Below are 17658 nucleotides of genomic sequence, written 5' to 3'. Positions count from 1 at the left end.
CTCCAGACAAAGATTTCAAACATACTTTAAACAAACTGATGTGACTGAGCTGCAAAAAATGCTCTCAAAGACCCACTCTGATCATATATTGATCTATTTCCAGTGGTCTTTTAATTATAATGATGCCGTTTTTTTTAGCCAAAAACAAAAAACGGTGTCATTTTTCTAGGACATACGGTACTGCAGCAGTAGCTCATTAGAAATTTGGCTATGAGTTGTAGGTGGGACTGTTGGCAGGGAGCAAGTCTTCCCCCACTTACCGTCATTCCTCCATTCACGTACTCTCCCGCTTGCTTACAGCCCCCCACACCCTGAACCTAACATTGGCAGCGCAATAAAAATGGCAAGCAACATCAGATCTATCCAGCCGTACAGTTTAGATCCAGATGTCAGCTCAGACGAGGAAAACAAAGACGTATGGATCGTATGGATCTATTTGTCTGCAAGAAGCTGCATCAGAATGGAGCGGAGCAGGGAGATTGTGGCCTGCCCAGTGTATTTCCTACATCACAAATAAGCTCTTTCTCCAAAGGTATTTTTTCGTCTGCTCCTGGTTCACAACGATTTGAATAAAGTAATACTCAGAAATGGAATTTCTGCCTATTTTTTTCAATAAATGTTCTCCATCGTAAGAAAAATGTCACTAGAACATGATAAAAACACTGTTTCTATTGGAGTGGTTCTTTGAATTCAATTCAATTCAATTTTATTTGTATTGTCCAAAATCACAATAACAGTCGTTTTAATGGGCTTCGTACCGGTAATTGTAAAGTAAACATAAAATCAAAAGGATCATGAATACATAGAATTCAATAGGAGAATACTAAACTTAACAAACAAAACAGACTAAATTAAACTGAATTGAACTGATCAATGGGATCATTGGCTGCTCACCAGAGCTCGATTTCGCCACAATTTTTGGCCATTTACCTCAGAATCTGGAATTTGTGATGGACATAAAAAATATAACTGATTCATTTTTTCATTTAGTTTTAAGGGTAATTTTGCTTTTTTTTCCTGAACAAAGGTCCAACTCAATGACAATGTTCAATATTAATATTTTTAAAAAGTCTTTAGGTGAGTCATTGGCAGACTTTGTAAACAAAGACCAAATAAATCGATAAACTTGATTTCTTTTTTTAAACACCTTGATACCAAACGTATAGTCATATTACTATTATTATTATAAAAAAGATTTTGGTTTAGCGGTTTTTTTTCCCTTTTCTCTTTTTCTTTTTTACACCTCACCAAAACAAGCTGTTTAAAACTAAATTACATTAATTTATAAATTATACATGTGTGTGCAGTCCAGAACCTTCTCAAACAAGTTTGACTTGTTTTTATTTCTCTTTCTGCTGTTTTACAAGGCAGTTTCCCCATTGAGGGAGAACGTAAAAAAATGTTTATTCTTATTTGAACTTTTCTAACTTTTTTTTAATTGTCTGACATAAAAAAAGTGTTTCAAAATTCCTAACACTTTTAGCAAATGTTTTTTAAATCTACAAATAAACAGATGATGCAGAGTGTCTTCATTCATCAAAGGTCTAAAGAGGTTTTAGCGAAACAGATAAATACAGAAAATAGTTATTTTTACTGCCCACAACTTTGATTTATGCGAAAGTTAAAGTCCAGTTTCTCTGCAGGTATTCTAAAAACATTTTTCTGTTATCTGTTAAAGGAATATTTGATTGCTTAATTTTTGGAAACATCCCTTTACATATAAATCCAACAAACTCCGTTGTTGTCGTTCTTTTGATGAGCTGCTGAGCTGATGTGATATAAATTTACTTCTTCCCCTTCTCTGGCTGCATATTTCCAAAACCAACATGACCTTATTTGAATCCGCTCACATCCCCATCAACAGGGCTTCAGTTGGTTTGTCTGCAGAGCCGCATTTATAGGCACCTCATCTTCCCATAAAACCTCAGGAGGGAAGCACGTTATGATCTAACAAACCTCACATGGCTGTTCTGGGACCACGTTTGGTATGGTCAGATAGCCGCACATGATTTGCACAGCTTTGTTGGGTTCTTCTTTCTCTTGTGTGCATTAGTGTCATGACCGGCTGTAAAAGGAGGAATAAGTCAGCTGTGTTTCATACAGGCTGGATTGTTGATTAACCAAACGGAACCTTAAGTCATTTTGTGGTACCGTCACAAGTTGTTTCCCATCAACCATCTGTAATCATGATAGAAAATTGCAAATCATTCCATCACAAGACAAGTTGGATCAAATCCAGATCAATGACTGTAAATAGTAAAAAAGAACAATTTAATGTTTTTTTCTGACATTGATGACAGAATTATATATATAAAAAAAGTGTTTTGTCTAGAAGGTAAGAAACAATTCCTATATGGTTTTGTACAAAAAATATAGGTATTGTGCAAACAGTGCATGATCTTTTCTTAAGAAGTTGTTTATGAGTAATAAATAAAGAATATAAAAGCAGAGTTCTGTTTTTTTTTATATACAGGAAAAGTGGTTTCTTCCCTCACATGTTGAGCGCAAAGAGTCTAAGATACTCTGATCCTGATAAACCTTTTGAGCCAAAAGTGGCACCCTGCAAGAACTTAGCCTGGTCAAACTTAAAAACAATTGTTTCTGAGTAAACTGATTCATCTCTGACCCTGGGCTGCTCTCCTAAAAAATTCCCATTGTGCTCAATTAGTTTCTCTATTCAAAGTGTCTGTGCTGTTGTAGGGTTGTGTCTCCTTGAAATGCACAAGCTGCAATGCATCACTAGATTGCTTTTGCAAAATGTTCTTTGTCAGCAAGTGAGAGAAACGTTCAAGCTTCTTGGGGGCGTTGGCAATCTAAGAAACTGAATTATAGCTGGAAAAAAGAAATCTGCAGATATTGCAAATACTCTCACTCCCGCACTGAGAGTGTACTCTTTCACCTGGTGATTATGCCAAAGCGCAGTTTAAGAAGGGATTACCAAAGCCTATTAAATGATCGGCTGCATGTTTACTGGAAAAGGCCACAAAACTTTTGTCCAGAACCGCCCTGCCCTCTCAGATGTGAGGTCTTCGTAAACGCTTGCATTAGGGTTTTGGTATCACATTGTGGTTTTTTTTGGTCTCCATTATGTGCATTGAATTGAATCTTATGTTCTGATGACTAAAAAGTTATTTTACTTAATTGCAAAGGTGATCTGAGTTTGCTTGAATTTTACCTGGACTTCCTCTGACTTGTGCACTACTGTGCTGCTGCAGTAAAACAAACAGCAAAATCCCAACCCTACCCATAGTGAGAAGTTTTTGCTTGCTCAGATAGACTTGATCAGTTTAGCTGCTCCGTGGCTAATACATTTATTAACATGAAACCACAGTGCCCCAGCTTACAGTACCCTTTATTTCCATTTTATCGCTTTTGTGGTAAACTAAAGGTTTTGACATTTTGCTTTTTTCATGGAATTTGGAGAATTTGTTCTTTGCATGTGTAACACGTTATTTGGAGAAAGTCTATGTTGAAATTGAAGGAAGAAGATCCACTAATTTTCTTCTGTATTTCAGATGTTCCACACACAAATATTGAGTTATTGTTCTCAGCTACTACCGTTGATATATATATCTATATTTATATAGATATATATAATTGTACATTAGTAGCCTTCTTGCTGCTCACATTATCACCATGACAACATGTCAGGAAGCAGGAAGTAAGAATTGTTCTGTTGGAGAAGACTGCAGAGATAAATGGTTTCCTCTCTGTTTTTATTTGCATGGATGGAGACAGCCAGTGTGTCTGTGTGCATGTACATTCATGTTCGGCGTCAGCTGAGAGTGTAAACATTTCAGGATCTTTTTCATTTGACCTTTACATGACTCAGGGTCTGAGGTTGGGAATAAATTTAGCAGAAAGAAACAGCTGCTGTGTCATAAATTCATCTGGAATTTCAGAAAACGTTTTTTCCTCCCTAAAAAAACATTTCAGCCTTAAGTCAGCCTTAAGATGTGTCTTCAGATGCTTGTAAGAGGAAGAGCTGGTCAATTCAAATTGATATAGCAAAAAAACTCACCTTTATCTTGTGGATTTCCCTATCAAAGTCAATATTGTGGATTTTTTTTTGCAGCTTAATGCTTTGAGAAACAAAGAGGAACTGGAATTACTTACCTTTTATTACGGATCTTAACAGAATCCACACCCTTAAAGAAAACTCCTATACTCTATGGGTCATGTTGAGGCTTGTTGGTTGGAATGTTAAACATCAGGTTATTTGTTTTTATTTCTTACTTACTCTGCACCAGCAGAAACTACTATTCTTTTAATGCTCATTTGATATTTTGGAATCCTTTGAATGTGGACAATCTGTTTAACCTTTAATGCATTAGAGAATCTTCTGGATGACCTTTTTGTTTTAGTCTAAACACTTAAAAAATGTCAGAAACCTTTGGAATATTTAAGGCCTCAGTTTGACTTTTGCACCAAAAACTGAAGGCTTATATCTTACTTTGTTTTTTTCCCCTGTTTTCCAGCAAGTGTTTGCAGTTGCTAAGCAGTTCTTTCTGCAGCACAGCCATTGCATCATTGCTTGAGTCATCGCTATTCTTTTGTTTGGTTGTGTAGTCATGTAACCAACTTTCCGGAAGTACACGTTTACCAAAGTTTTGTTTTTTGTAAGAATTCTGGAAAAAGTTTACTTTTTTGATAAATGTTATTTTAACTGCTATAGAAACTGCCAGATGACCTGAACTGTTATTTTTTTTTCTTGTGACAAATTAATTTTTTTTCTTCTTCCTTTTTAATTTCTCTTCTATGAAGTTCAGTGCTATTTTTCTCTATCGGCTTGGAGAGGTTTAACAAGTCACATGAGCGTGTGTTAACATGAGTGACAAAGTACGCAGTGCAGGAGCTTTGCACATGAATGCGGCGCCACTTCATCTTTTTCTGGTGAGGGTATTTCCCCAAATCCTGTTGGGTTTCCCTCATGTCAAATTCAGAGGTCGGGTTTCTCATGGAAGTCAGAAGTTTGACTGTGTGTGGAGGAAGAACACAGAAATCCTCTTCGTTTCAAGTTAGACAAGTTTTGGTTTCTGAGGAATTGATTGTGAAACAAAATGTGGTACATTAACCCTTGTGCAATCCTAGGCACTTTAACGTTGGGAGTTGGGTCATGTAGACCCACTAGACAGTGCTCTGAACCTTTTTTCTTCAATGACTGGTGTCCATGGATTACATAAACTCTTTCCACCTTTGTCATGGTAGGGAGAACACGAGAAAGTAAGGGTGGGGTCATCTACGATAGCAAAAGGGTTAAGAAGACAGCCATTGAATCACAAAAACTGAATGAACAGCCTTTAAGAGCAGCTGATCAGTTGTAGTTTGAATGTAAATTTTAAATACGTAGTTTGAGTTTTACATATTATTTACTGCAAAAATAGGTCCCCTTAGAAATTAGTCATATTCTGACCCATTGGCAGATTTTCTTTAAACAAGCAAACAAGGTAATTAAATAAAGTTGCCATCAGGTTAAAAAACCTGGTTGTACCTAGAATTATTATTTTAGGGAAATTAAAGACTCGTTTTCTAAACTTAAGATTGTTTTACTATTGAAAAATGTTCTTAATGAAATTATTTTTCTTGCAAGACAGAAAATAAGAAATTTCTTCTTGAAACAAGGTTATTTTTAGTATCCTAAAATGTACTTTACCTCCTAAAAAAGGTGACAAAAATCTTATGAGACATTGAGGCAGTTTATTGATGATCAGTGACAAAATTCTGAAATACATCCTTATGGTTCTTCTTTAATTCTGTATTTAGCTTTTTTCTTTTTTTTTGCATTTGAGTTTTTGCTAGAAAAGGAATCAGCTAAAAATTGACTTTGAGTTGAAAGAAATGTTATGACATTTTCACTAACCTGTCCTGTCAAATCATTGTGTTCTGATGTCCTGAACAGTCACAATTTAGCTCCATAAATTGCAAAGTTTTTTCCTAATAATTTAAGTTCTGACTGTTCTTTGACAGAAAATGTTCAGCAGAAACATTTGGACACCAAAACTCTGGAAACTTGACAATCTTATGACTTTCAGATAGCCATCAGTGTTAGAAATTGTTCAAAATCTCCTTTGAATTTAGTTTATAGTTTGTTGTCTTTGCCAAAAATAAAATCACAGTAGATGATTAGTAGAACTTGTTTGACTTGTTTATCTCCTGTAGATAACATGAGTCAAATTAAATCACATCAAACTTTATTTTTAAAGGCTCTTTTCACATATATTTAACACAAAGGGCTTGCATACTAAAACATTTTATTTAATGTAAAAAAACGACAATTCCTACAACCTCCCCTGATCCTCAATCACACAACATAATAAAACATATAATTCAGTATGAATAAGAAGCAAAGTCGAAATCTGGCTTGGGGAAAAGGTATTTTGGGGAAACAGTAAAAATTAGGTTTGACTTTTATAAGTAATTTTTGCTTTCTTGCTATTGTGTGTAAAGCATAAAAGCTGTGGTATAATTCAACAAAGTGTCAAGGAGATTTCTTGATTAATTTTAATAGCTGGTTTTAGAATGTGTACACATTATTTGCCTTGCTTTTCCTTTTATGTTGATTTACAGATAAAAACAAACAAAGTCTACAGTTTGTGTCTCTCAGTTATTACAATTTCTACAATAGTTCATTTTTAGCCACAATTGTTATTACAGTTGCGATGACTCATGATATTGCAGCTTCGATGCTGGGTCATGGGAAGGTCACAAGTCAAGTGACTGTCCTCTTGCTGTGGGAGTGTGTTTGTAGAAAAACTGCTATAAAAGTGCTTCTTTCCGTTTTGTGTCATGATCGTCTCTATCTCGCTGATAGGTGCACCCTGCTCCGGGGTCTGACTGCTAAGCATGCTTGGCAAAAGCCAGTCGACTCCCAGTAAGCTTGACTTGGTAAAATCGGAGGCTTTTGACTCATCGGACGAATACGACAAAATCACCATGGCTGACCTGGTGGAAAGTCTGGATGCCAGAGAGCTTGACCTTGAGGAGGGAGATGATTTAGACTACGATGGGAACTACTTGGGTATGTATCCTTAATGTTTACTAAAGCTTTAATGTTGAAAGAGAAAATAACTTTTTTCAAAACATCACATAATTCTAACTTTTGTCATAATTTCACCCAACTTCCTTTCAAAATAAAAGACACCCTGTGCCACTCATCTCAATGCAGTAATAATAACAAAAATACCTTTATTTTACCATTTATGGTGCATCTCAGCCAGAAAGGAATTACTCTAATGAAGTAGAATTAAAATCAGAGCTAATCAAATAACCCTTGTATTTTTCAAACCACAAGGCGCACTTAAAGTTTATAAATTTATTCAAAAAATAGAAAATATGCTTTGTAATCTTGTGGTCCTAACGTATGAATTCTGGTTGTGCTGACTGACTTCCAATTAATTTTCTGTGGTACATGATGTTCAGAAAATTCTGTCAAAGTGTTTTGGTTCGACTCTGGTAAACTAAAAGTACTGATGGATTGTTGGAGCATCATGGAGAGTTATGGCTGCCACAGTCAGGATCAGGAACCTTTTGGGGTGATACGTACCGTCTTTCAACTGTTTTGGAATAAGTTGAATGAAGTATGTGTCACTTCTTACTTTTTACTTCAAAGTAACTTTTTACAAGACTTCTTGATTTGGGTCATTTAGCTATTCAAAGTGAAGGCCTGATACATAATGGTGTGTGGAGTGATTTACCCACCATTATTATATACCAGTCTATTACACACCATTACATCACTTCCAAGAGTACCTGAAAATAATGCAGATCTTCCTTATAGAAATTGCTCAAAGCTTCACAACACTAAAATCTAGAATAAAGGGCTGTTCCTTAAAGTTCCAGCTTTGCTTGAATTCAGCCCATTGAACTGCAATAATCAGACTGCTTCCTTTTTCCTTCTTCTAGGTGACTGTCGCATCCCCTTTTCTGCGGTGTATGCCACTGTGGGCAGCAGGGAGAACAGCGCCAAAGTCTACCTGCCCACTGTGCCGGTCACTGCCCGCATCTTGGAGGTTGAGCGGTTTACTGCAGCACAGGATCGCTTTAACTTATCACACCACAGGAGTGTGAATAAGGTAATAAACACAGTCATTTTTTTTTTAAATACTGACATTGTTTTTTAGACTTTTTAGACCTTTGCAACCTGAGGCTCCGGAGCCACACGGCTCTTTTTATCCCTCCATTGTGACTCTTTGACTTTCAAGAAAAATGCAAACAATATGACTAAAATTTTGTCACTTATGTTTAGATTTTTAGCATGTCAGATAACTGAGCCAAATTGTAGTACAAGGTTTAATCTCCTGTTAAAGTGGTTTTTTATTGGAATATTCTCATCCTCGGCTGCACATCAGTGTTTAGTGCTGTTTGGAGGCAAAGTTTTAAAACTATAAAACTGCATTCACATGTATATATTTTAAAAAAGAAAGGATTCTACATTGTTGTCATGTTTATTATTGATTGTTATACCATGGTCCGGTTGAAAACTCGATTCTGATTGGCTGGTGGGTGTGCATTAAAACCTGATAACCGCACGGTGAAAAAAGAAGTTCCGGTCACCTAGCATAAATGTTTTGTATCACTGCGCTGGCTTCTTTAAAACAACCTTTTGCTTCATCATTTTGGCAAAAACAAGCGGTAGGAGGTGAACATTCTCTCTGAACTGATGCTTTATTCAACCCATCGGGACGATCAGCATATATATATCGCCGAATCTTGACTGCAGCGGTTGTGCTGCGCGATGCGGACTAAATGTTATGTGATGCGGCGCAACACATAGTCCGCTTTTTGTGAGAAAGGCGATCCAAATCGGAAAAAAAACAAGAATTAAGGACTAAAAACTGGTTTATATGTATTGCTTTTGTAAGTGACCATGGTATAAGCGGGTTAATGGCCTTCGAAGTGTCGTCGGCCATTAACCCTTACTTAATGGGGGAAAAGGATGGTGGCAAACCAAAGCCATAATGATGGTACAATGTTACAATGTAGAAATAAAATTACACAACACTTTTATAATTCAGTTACTCTAAATTTGTAAAAGCTGCATAATTTACTTCATTTCCTCAAAACATAAATAAAGTGTATTTTTCAAAATGATCAAGTGTGATCAAGTCTGGCTGGGTTTTGGTCAGCAGGAAACTGGATCAAATGGGTCTTTTAGCGTTAAAAGTTGCAGACAACTGCCCTAGAGTTTACTTACAATATATAAGTTGGCACAAACATTTGTTCAATCAAATATATTTTGCTTGTCTTGTAAATTGAATTAACCCTGTGTGTAACTGCAGTCTCTCCCAGCAGTGTTTCGGATTGAAATGAAACATGGCGAGTTCACCTGGGTGATAAAGAGGAAGGAGAAACATTTCCTGGAGCTGCACAGAGAGCTGAGGACCTACAAGGCCCTCATGAGGATACCACTGCCGTCACGCAGGTACTTTGCAATCAACCAGTCATGGTAATATCCTCAATTTTAACATAACTTGAGCATGCATTTGTATCCATGACATTAACAAAAAGATAAAGAAAAAGTTTAAAAATTGTATCATCCTTGTAACAAAAAAAGCTAATTGGGGCCTGCCTTCAGTAAACAGCAAAAGAGAGTGAACCTAACTTAGCATTAAATTCCATAAAGCAGACTTTCAATAATGTCTCAAATAAAAAACAACGAATGCTTCCCTAATTATTAATGACAAATCCTCTATTTGCTGATGATATTGCTGTCTATATTCAAAATTGTGGTCCAGTCATGGCTTCAAATTGGAGTTTTTTTTTGCATCAGTAGACTTTGTATATCTTATTTTTATGCCTAACATGTAAAAACATTTTGGCATTTATATGCGCAACAAATCTATTTAAAAAAAGTTTTGGTGTGAAACGTTTTTCCAAATATTTGATGCTAAATTACCCTTTTAGATGCAGTATTCATAAACACATATAGTATGTACATTTTTTTTTTCAAGTTAGAAAAGTTAAAGACTACTAATGTTGCTAAAAATGACTACAACACTAGTTTGTTTTTGTAACAGTCATGCATGTTGTTGATTAACATATTCAATGATCAGTCAGTTTTATTGATGAACCCATGATAAAAAAAAGTTTTACTCCACTGAAGCTTATAAGTTTATAAACGACTTTGATTACTGTCAACCCCAATGGTTGTGTTGCACTCTACGTCTTGATGTGCATTTCAGATAAAAATAATGTTTTCTGCCAGTTGAAACTAGCTTCCTAAATAAACATCGGTTTACTTGCAGCCACACAGTGAGGAGGAAAACGGTGAAGAAAAGTGAGGTGAGGGAGATGCCAACTTTGCCCCGGGGCGGAGGAGATGAGCTGGCACGAGACGAGCAGGTTTCCAGCAGGAGGGTATGTTGCAACAATTTGATGGCAGTCTGTTTTCATGTGTAGAACAGCGACTGCAGTCATTTGAAGCCATATCAGAGCTTATATGGCTCTTCTGTTGCCAGGGCAGTCAACTCCATGTCAGCACTTTATCTTCAACACTCTGTGTACACATGTTGGTGTTTACTTTTGTGGAGTTGAAAACACTTGTGTGTTTCCACAGAGACAGTTGGAGGACTACCTGAATGGTCTTCTGAAGATGGCTTTGTACCGCAAACTCCACTATACTGTGAGTAATAATTATGAAGTGGATAAAAACTCTCACATGACGTGATCTTTGTTATGTTCTTCCTTTTCTTTTACCCAACTTTATTTTAGATTACAAACATTGGTACCAAATTAGCAGGAAAGTCCTTGTTTTCCTAAAATGCGATTGATAAACTCTTTCTTTATATTTAATTCTTGTGAATTCTTACAATTTGATGTCTTCTGTTAAAGGAAAACAGTCATTTGGGCGATCCTATGTTTGTAACATGAGTCATCAGCCTCCACTCTGGTTGTTCTCATGTTGACTTTGGCAGAATAATGCTCTTGCATCACACCATTTTGTGCTTGCCACGCGTCATTTTCTGGCACATTTCAAGTCCATCTCTGAACCATAATTTCACCTGAGTCACAGCTCTTTCAAGCGTTTGGATTTGTTGGTTAGATTATACATTTCGGAATTTGAGGTGTGCCTCTGCAGGAGTCATGTTTTCCTAATCTTTTCCCAGATGGAGTTCATTGACGTCAGTCAGCTGTCGTTCATTCATGATTTGGGGCCCAAAGGACTGTGAGCATTATCTATTTTCATTTGTTTGTGAAATCAGTGGCAATGAAATGCCTCCTTGTAATGACCTGTGACCATTTGAGAATTCCTCTGACAAAAGTTTTTGGGATATTTCTGATAGTGAGGGGATGGTCTACAAGCGATCAGGCGGACACCGCATCCCCGGCTTGAACTGCTGCGGTCAGAATCGAGCGTGCTACCGGTGGTCCAAACGGTGCGTGGATTGTGCTGCTTGCTCTTCATCAGTATTTTGCATCAGTATTTTATTTATATTTATTCCAAATTAGTTGTTTTTCCACCCACTCCTTCAGTTACCATGTTAACAAATACGCCTCTCTTTCTCTGCATTTTCATAGACTTTGTGGTTGTGATCGGGAAAACATTCTTTCTTTGCTTAAAAATGTCTTTATATTCACAAACAAATCCCACTGACTGGTTATTGAAATGTGAGGTTCGTTAAAAGATTGAAAAACATTAAAGCTATCATGATTGTATTTCTTTTCAAAGAACTCTCCATTTTCCTTGTAGTTCAGGAAAACATACGAAGAACATTAATCACCTTTCATTTTTTAGGATGTTTTCAAGAGAAAAACAAACCTAACAAACGAAACAGTTACATCTTTATGATGGTTTTCTTCCCACAAATGATCATTTTTGATCTATTTTCAAAGTGTTCCCAGTGCTCTTTTAATTATGATTGCCATAGTTTATAGTTAAATTCATTACAAATTCACCTCTGAGTTGTGGGCAGGACTGTTGGCACGCTGTAATCCTGCCCTTACTTCCTATCATCCATCTGTTAATGTGCTCTCCTGCCAGCTCACAGCCCCTCACGTAACATTACTATTACAAAGAAATTACGAGGAATATTGGAGCTGTCAAGCCGTAACAATTTTGAGCCAGAAGCAAGTTTAGAAGAAGATAATGAAATCGTAGGGAACTTTTGGCCTGCCATAGTAACTTGTAAATCAGAGTAACAATCTCTTTCAAATGGCATTTAATTGTCTGCTCCTGACCCAGAACAATTTGAATGAAGAAGCACTTCTTTATATATGTCCTCTATCATGAGAAAAATGCCACAAGAACATGTTAAAAACACCAAAAGCAAGATTTTCCCCAGAGTGGGAAGAACGCTGCTAAAATCATGTTTTTTGTGTGTTCTGCAGCTGGCTCGTAGTGAAGGACTCATTCCTGCTGTACATGAAACCAGACTCGGGAGCAATTTCCTTCGTCCTACTTGTCGATAAAGAGTTCAACATCAAGATGGACTCCAAAGACACAGAGACCCAACATGGAGTCCGCGTCGATAGTCTCTCCAGGTTACATTTCATAGTTCTGTGTTCTCTGCAGATGTTTAAACCATTGATACTGAATTGTCTTGATGTGAAAGAGTGGTGGGTCTAATTCTACAATATCCAGAGACTTAAGAAACTCAATCACCCCTAAGGCCATACTGTTGCTGAGGTTTTTATTTTGTAACCACCATAGTGACCTCACCTGGGTCAATGGATGCTCCAGCTTCCAAGTCCAGAGGCCTTCAGGATTTTGAACTTCGCCATTCCAAATGTTATTTGAACCAATAAAAATATCCTAATTTGAACGCATTAGAAATGTACGACTCAAATAAGAAAGTTAGAAAAGTTAGTTTTTGCCCCTGTCAGTGGTCTGACTTTTCAGCATCTGTGTCTGTATTTCTGTGTATCCTGTTTGCAGGACCCTTGTGTTTAAATGCATCAGCTACAGATATGCTCGCTGGTGGGGTCAAAGCATTGAGAACTTCGTGAGGAGCCATGGGAAAGCTTTCCTCAGAGATCACCGCTTTGGGTCGTTTGCACAAGAACAGGAAAACATCCCAGCCAAATGGTAAATATGCATTAAGAGAACACTGAAGCTGTTGGAATAATTTGACCTGCAGGGGCATCCGTAGTTATATTTAATCTTCCCTCTTGTGTTAGCGTTCTGTTACAATGCCATTTATTAGTCAGTTCCTATTGACCTGCCAACAAAAGGCATTTCATAGTAAATTAGCTATAGTAACATTTATGGTGTTTGGGTCAGTCTCGATCCATATACATTAACTTCAAGGAAAGGACAATAAGTTTTAAATAGCCTTTTATTTAGAAGATTTTTAGGATTGCCCCATTCTTTTGCTCATATCATCAGTTAATATAACTTTTCCCTGAAGTTTTAAATGTATAAAAAAATTAAAAAGACCTCAGGAAAGACTTGACATTTAAATTATGATTATTATTTCAAAAGTTTTATAGAGGTCTTTGTTAGTTACTTTTGGGGCATATATAAAATTGTTGTCTCCAAATTTAAAGTTTTTTTTAAAAATTGTTAATGTACATTTTGACGTAAAAAAAAAGTAAACTTAGTGCCAATTTGTTGTTCCCCATCTCTATTATGTGTTAGATATATCCAAAGCCTCAGTAAATCCTATTCTGCTTGTTACACAAAAGATGCATTGTTGAGTAATCGCAATAAAAGCAGATCTTCTTTGCCCTCTTGGTAACTATGGAAATGCACGACAGGACTCTGCAGTCGGATCTCCCTTTTGGCAGTTTTTCCCTCCTCTTTTTTTGTGCTCTCTCCCCCTCAGCTGGCAAGTCCTGTAATGTTGAACTGCTAGTGACAGTCATTCCATTGTAGAGCCTGTTGCTTTGCAAAACAACATTTAACGTGTTATCTCATCCATGGGAATTAGAAAAAAGACTGAAATGCAAATGCAACTAAAATGTATAGTTTATGCATATTTTTGCATCTTTGTGTCATTCATCTATCCATTCATGCATCCTCCCATCAATAAATGAAGAAGACTGTATTTTTTAAGTCCTAACTGTAAACAATCTTTGCAGGTATGTGAACGGAAAGACTTACATGGAGGATGTGGCTGATGCTTTGGAAGAAGCTAAAGAGGAAATCTTCATCACTGACTGGTGGTGAGTTTCAATGTCCTTATTTATATTTTCAGCACTGAAGATTCCAAAATTTTAAAAGGTTTTCTGTTGTTGGTGTCATGGTGTTCGACATAAATTCTGGTGTCAGAACACCAGGAAGCTTAACGCTTTTTCACAGTGGGTTTAAATGGGCTACACTCTGCTGGACTGAGATGGCGAACGTTATTTCTGGGGTTTTCATGTCTCAGTCCTCAGTGTGCTGGTGTCATGAAAACGCTTCACCATTTAAATTTGTTTTTTGTTTTACCTGCTTCTATTGAAGTTGTTATTTTTATTGTTAGAGTTCATTGACTGTATATGAGAACTAAACCGAGTGAGTGTGATGTCACCCATAAAAAATGACATACTTCAGACTCCAACCAAATAACTCCGTCTCCATTTTTTCTCAGTGTATAAATGCTCTTATGGCATCCACTCTCGCCAACACCCCCATCACTTAAAAACAGACTTAAGAGAATGTGTCAATTAAATGTTTTAAATGTAGGGCATAGGGACCAGCAGGCACCACATAATTTTATTGAGGCATCAGATTGGCCAGTTTAGAACTTGAATAACTTGCACAACAGAAAAAAATATGGAAAAAGATAAGATTAGCATTAGCGCAGGAGCATCCAGGTGAGATTCGAAACAGTAAACTACATTTTTTTAAAGGTTTCTGTCTCTCACAGATTTGATCATCCTGCTCCAGAGACTCAAACCAGTGACACTCCATCCAGATTCACATGACTCCTATCATTAGACATCAGTTTTAGAGTCAGTTGTCTTTCATTTATTATCTTCATAGATTGACTTGGACTCTAATTTTAGTCCTAGTAGTTAGTCCATATTCGGTACATGCTGTATGTTCCTCTTCATATTCCAGACACATGGGTATGGCCGTGGCTGCCTTACTCATATGATGTGCTGGAATGAGATGAACCTTTTGCCCTTTAGGGTCTTGTCTTCACCTCTTTTTTAGCTCAGTTGAGACCAGTTGTTTTTTTATACATGAAAGGCGTATCCCTCCATCTGAGGAGCCATGTTCTTTATTCATTCTTCTTACTGGATTTTTGCTGATATTTGTTGCGGGGAACCATCTGGCTGATTAAAAGCTAGATATTGCTGACTTCATCTTGGATGGTGACTCTGATAGTTCGCCCTCCGACCCCTCCCAAGGGGTTTCTTAAGCGTTTTTTGTCTTGACACCAGTGGTTTTGTCAACTATCAACAGGGATCCAGTTTTTGAATGTCTGTCAGGGCCATGTATTTCCCATCCAGACTCTTTTTGAAGGTTGTGCCTGACTTCTTGTGACACCTCCATGATCTCCGATGAATTACAACAAGCAGTTACATTGGTGCAATACAATGTGTATTCCTAAAAAGTCAAGGCTTACCAAAGGGCCAATAGATTAGACTGACTCACATTATATTCTTACTCCATGATTTAGACATATTCTGTATCTGTTTACGCTGCCTCTGTGCCTCCTTTTGTCCCCCCCCCTGTCTTTACTTCCTGTCTCTTTATGTATGTTTATCATCACAGATTGTGACGTTTCAGAATGGTTCTGACGTATCCACAGTGCAGTGATTAGATGTCACAAAGTACCTCAAGATGCTTTTTACAATGTCTGCCTGCATCTGCATGTAAAGGCTTCTGTTCTTTGAGGAGAATTGCAATGTGATTAAATTTAATGTCTCACATCTCACGTCTGTGATTTCAGGCGTCACAGTTTTTGGTCCCACTAAGCAGCACATGCAGCTGTTTAATTCTATATTTGTCAGGCAGTACTCGTTGGTACTGCTTATGGTCTTTACTAGTGAAGTGCCACACTTCATTGTGGCGTTAGAGCCAGTTGTGTTGCAGATGTGTAAGCTTTGGCTGTTTGTCTATTCAAAGACCATTTGAAAAGTTAAGCATTAACCCACAAATGTATGCCAGAAATTATGTTCATGTGCTGTTTCTTGTTAACGTTGCTTTGGGTTTTTTCCCAGGTTGAGTCCAGAAATCTTCCTGAAAAGACCGGTGGTGGAGGGCAACAGATGGCGGCTTGATCATATCCTCAAACGTAAAGCAGTAAGTTGGCAGCCCTGTTCTATTTGGGTAAAATGACCTGTTGGCTAAAATGCTCTCTGCTAATGAACACATTATGTTCTGTAAGCGGGCATGTGTAGTGTGTAGGTGTGGAAAGAGTTGTTCAGTCAAATTTTCATAGCCTCATCCACATTCCTCTTGATTTTATGTAATTTCCTCAAAATTAGTTCAAATGTTTCTCACTTGACCTTTTCCCACAGCAACAAGGAGTTCGAATCTTTGTGATGCTATATAAGGAAGTGGAGCTCGCTTTGGGCATCAATTCAGGCTACAGCAAAAGGACACTCATGCATCTACACCCCAACATCAAGGTTAGGCTTTCCTGTCTTACCATTGTTGATCTCATATTTTACCAGGGAGCATGAATGTAATTTTTTTAGAAATACAAATAGAAGTTAGGAAATATCATTTGGTATCTCCGAATTTATTCAGTTAGTATGTTTCAGGTTTGGTGGTTCTTTCTGTCGTGTTTTGTAGAGGTTTATGAAAGTCATCTTTAAGGCAACTTAAGCTGCTGTAAAACTTTGTTCTTATCTTTCTGGACTTTTCTACACCTTTCAATATGGTGAAAATACTCGATCCAGGAAGGTGATCTTTTTCAAATGTCTTTTCCAGGCGTCAAAGACTCTTGTCTGTTTCCCAATGTCTGTCTACATCGATAAAGAGGGTTGGAGGTTTTGTGCAGGAGTGTATGTGTGTATGTTTGTGTGTGTGTCTGTGTGTGTGTGGGTTTCCATTTTTATATTATTGTGCTTTCTTTTTTATATACTACTTATTTTGGTGTGCAGCACTTTGTGCGACCTTTTGTAAAGTGCTGCATAAGTAAAGATTTCTTTGATTTATATTGGAGATTAGCGAACGTTCCTTCAAGATTTAATAAAAAGGGAAAAGCAGTTCTAACCATTTGCATCATTAAGGATGCCCCCCAAGGCATGGTGCTAAGATCTTTTGTTCATTTTTACCTTTCCACTCTACCATATTCCAGTTGTCTCTTTGGACAACATAACACATTAAGTTCATGCCTGACTCAGTTTGCCACCCATGTCCTTTTAAAGCTTGTAATGTTTCTGAGTAAGATGCCTTTCGCATTAGAGCCTCTAAATTTGGCCCATAAAGCACCAACATTTAGGTCTATTTAATGACATTCATCTTCACAGCTCATTGAACTTCACTGCCTGAATCTGCATCATGTTCCTAATCCCCTTTTGCAGAGTAACTTCAGGCTCTGCACACTGCAATCTAAACTTTTCAGGCTGATTTTCAAGTTTGATCACCAAAAATATTTTCTGCTCCTGCAATTCCTTATACAGTACCTTCATTGGTTCCAATTCAAATTTCGGGTAGAACTGTTAAAGCAGACCTGTGCCATCCAACTTTAGAAAGCCTTTAAATGGATCATGTTACTCAGAAACTGTCCTAACGCCTGTAACATCCTTCAAAAGCCAAACAGTAGATTTAAGAGACAT

The 17658-nt window shown here is 37.2% G+C and overlaps 1 protein-coding gene across 4 annotated transcripts in view; it reads left to right on the top strand.

The window, feature by feature from the left end:
* pld1 (phospholipase D1) overlaps window positions 1-17658 on the top strand; it is a 37919-nt gene that overhangs the window by 8155 nt on the left and 12106 nt on the right. For 3 of the 4 annotated variants that reach the window (XM_020713736.2, XM_011490171.3, XM_011490170.3), the window contains exons 2-13: window positions 6812-7018; window positions 7903-8072; window positions 9279-9421; window positions 10245-10356; window positions 10556-10621; window positions 11106-11164; window positions 11283-11375; window positions 12328-12480; window positions 12875-13024; window positions 14020-14103; window positions 16093-16174; window positions 16393-16503. In XM_020713736.2, the coding sequence (XP_020569395.1) occupies window positions 6844-7018; window positions 7903-8072; window positions 9279-9421; window positions 10245-10356; window positions 10556-10621; window positions 11106-11164; window positions 11283-11375; window positions 12328-12480; window positions 12875-13024; window positions 14020-14103; window positions 16093-16174; window positions 16393-16503 (1398 nt within the window). In that variant the 5' untranslated portion in view covers window positions 6812-6843. Of the gene's footprint in view, window positions 1-6811; window positions 7019-7902; window positions 8073-9278; window positions 9422-10244; window positions 10357-10555; window positions 10622-11105; window positions 11165-11282; window positions 11376-12327; window positions 12481-12874; window positions 13025-14019; window positions 14104-16092; window positions 16175-16392; window positions 16504-17658 lie in introns of those variants that run through there. The other variant, XM_023951379.1, reaches the window with a different exon arrangement.

This window comes from Oryzias latipes, chromosome 22 (genome assembly GCF_002234675.1).
Source record: "Oryzias latipes chromosome 22, ASM223467v1".
In the NCBI taxonomy this organism is placed as follows: Eukaryota; Metazoa; Chordata; class Actinopteri; order Beloniformes; family Adrianichthyidae; genus Oryzias; species Oryzias latipes.
This window is presented reverse-complemented; position numbering and strand designations above follow the sequence as displayed.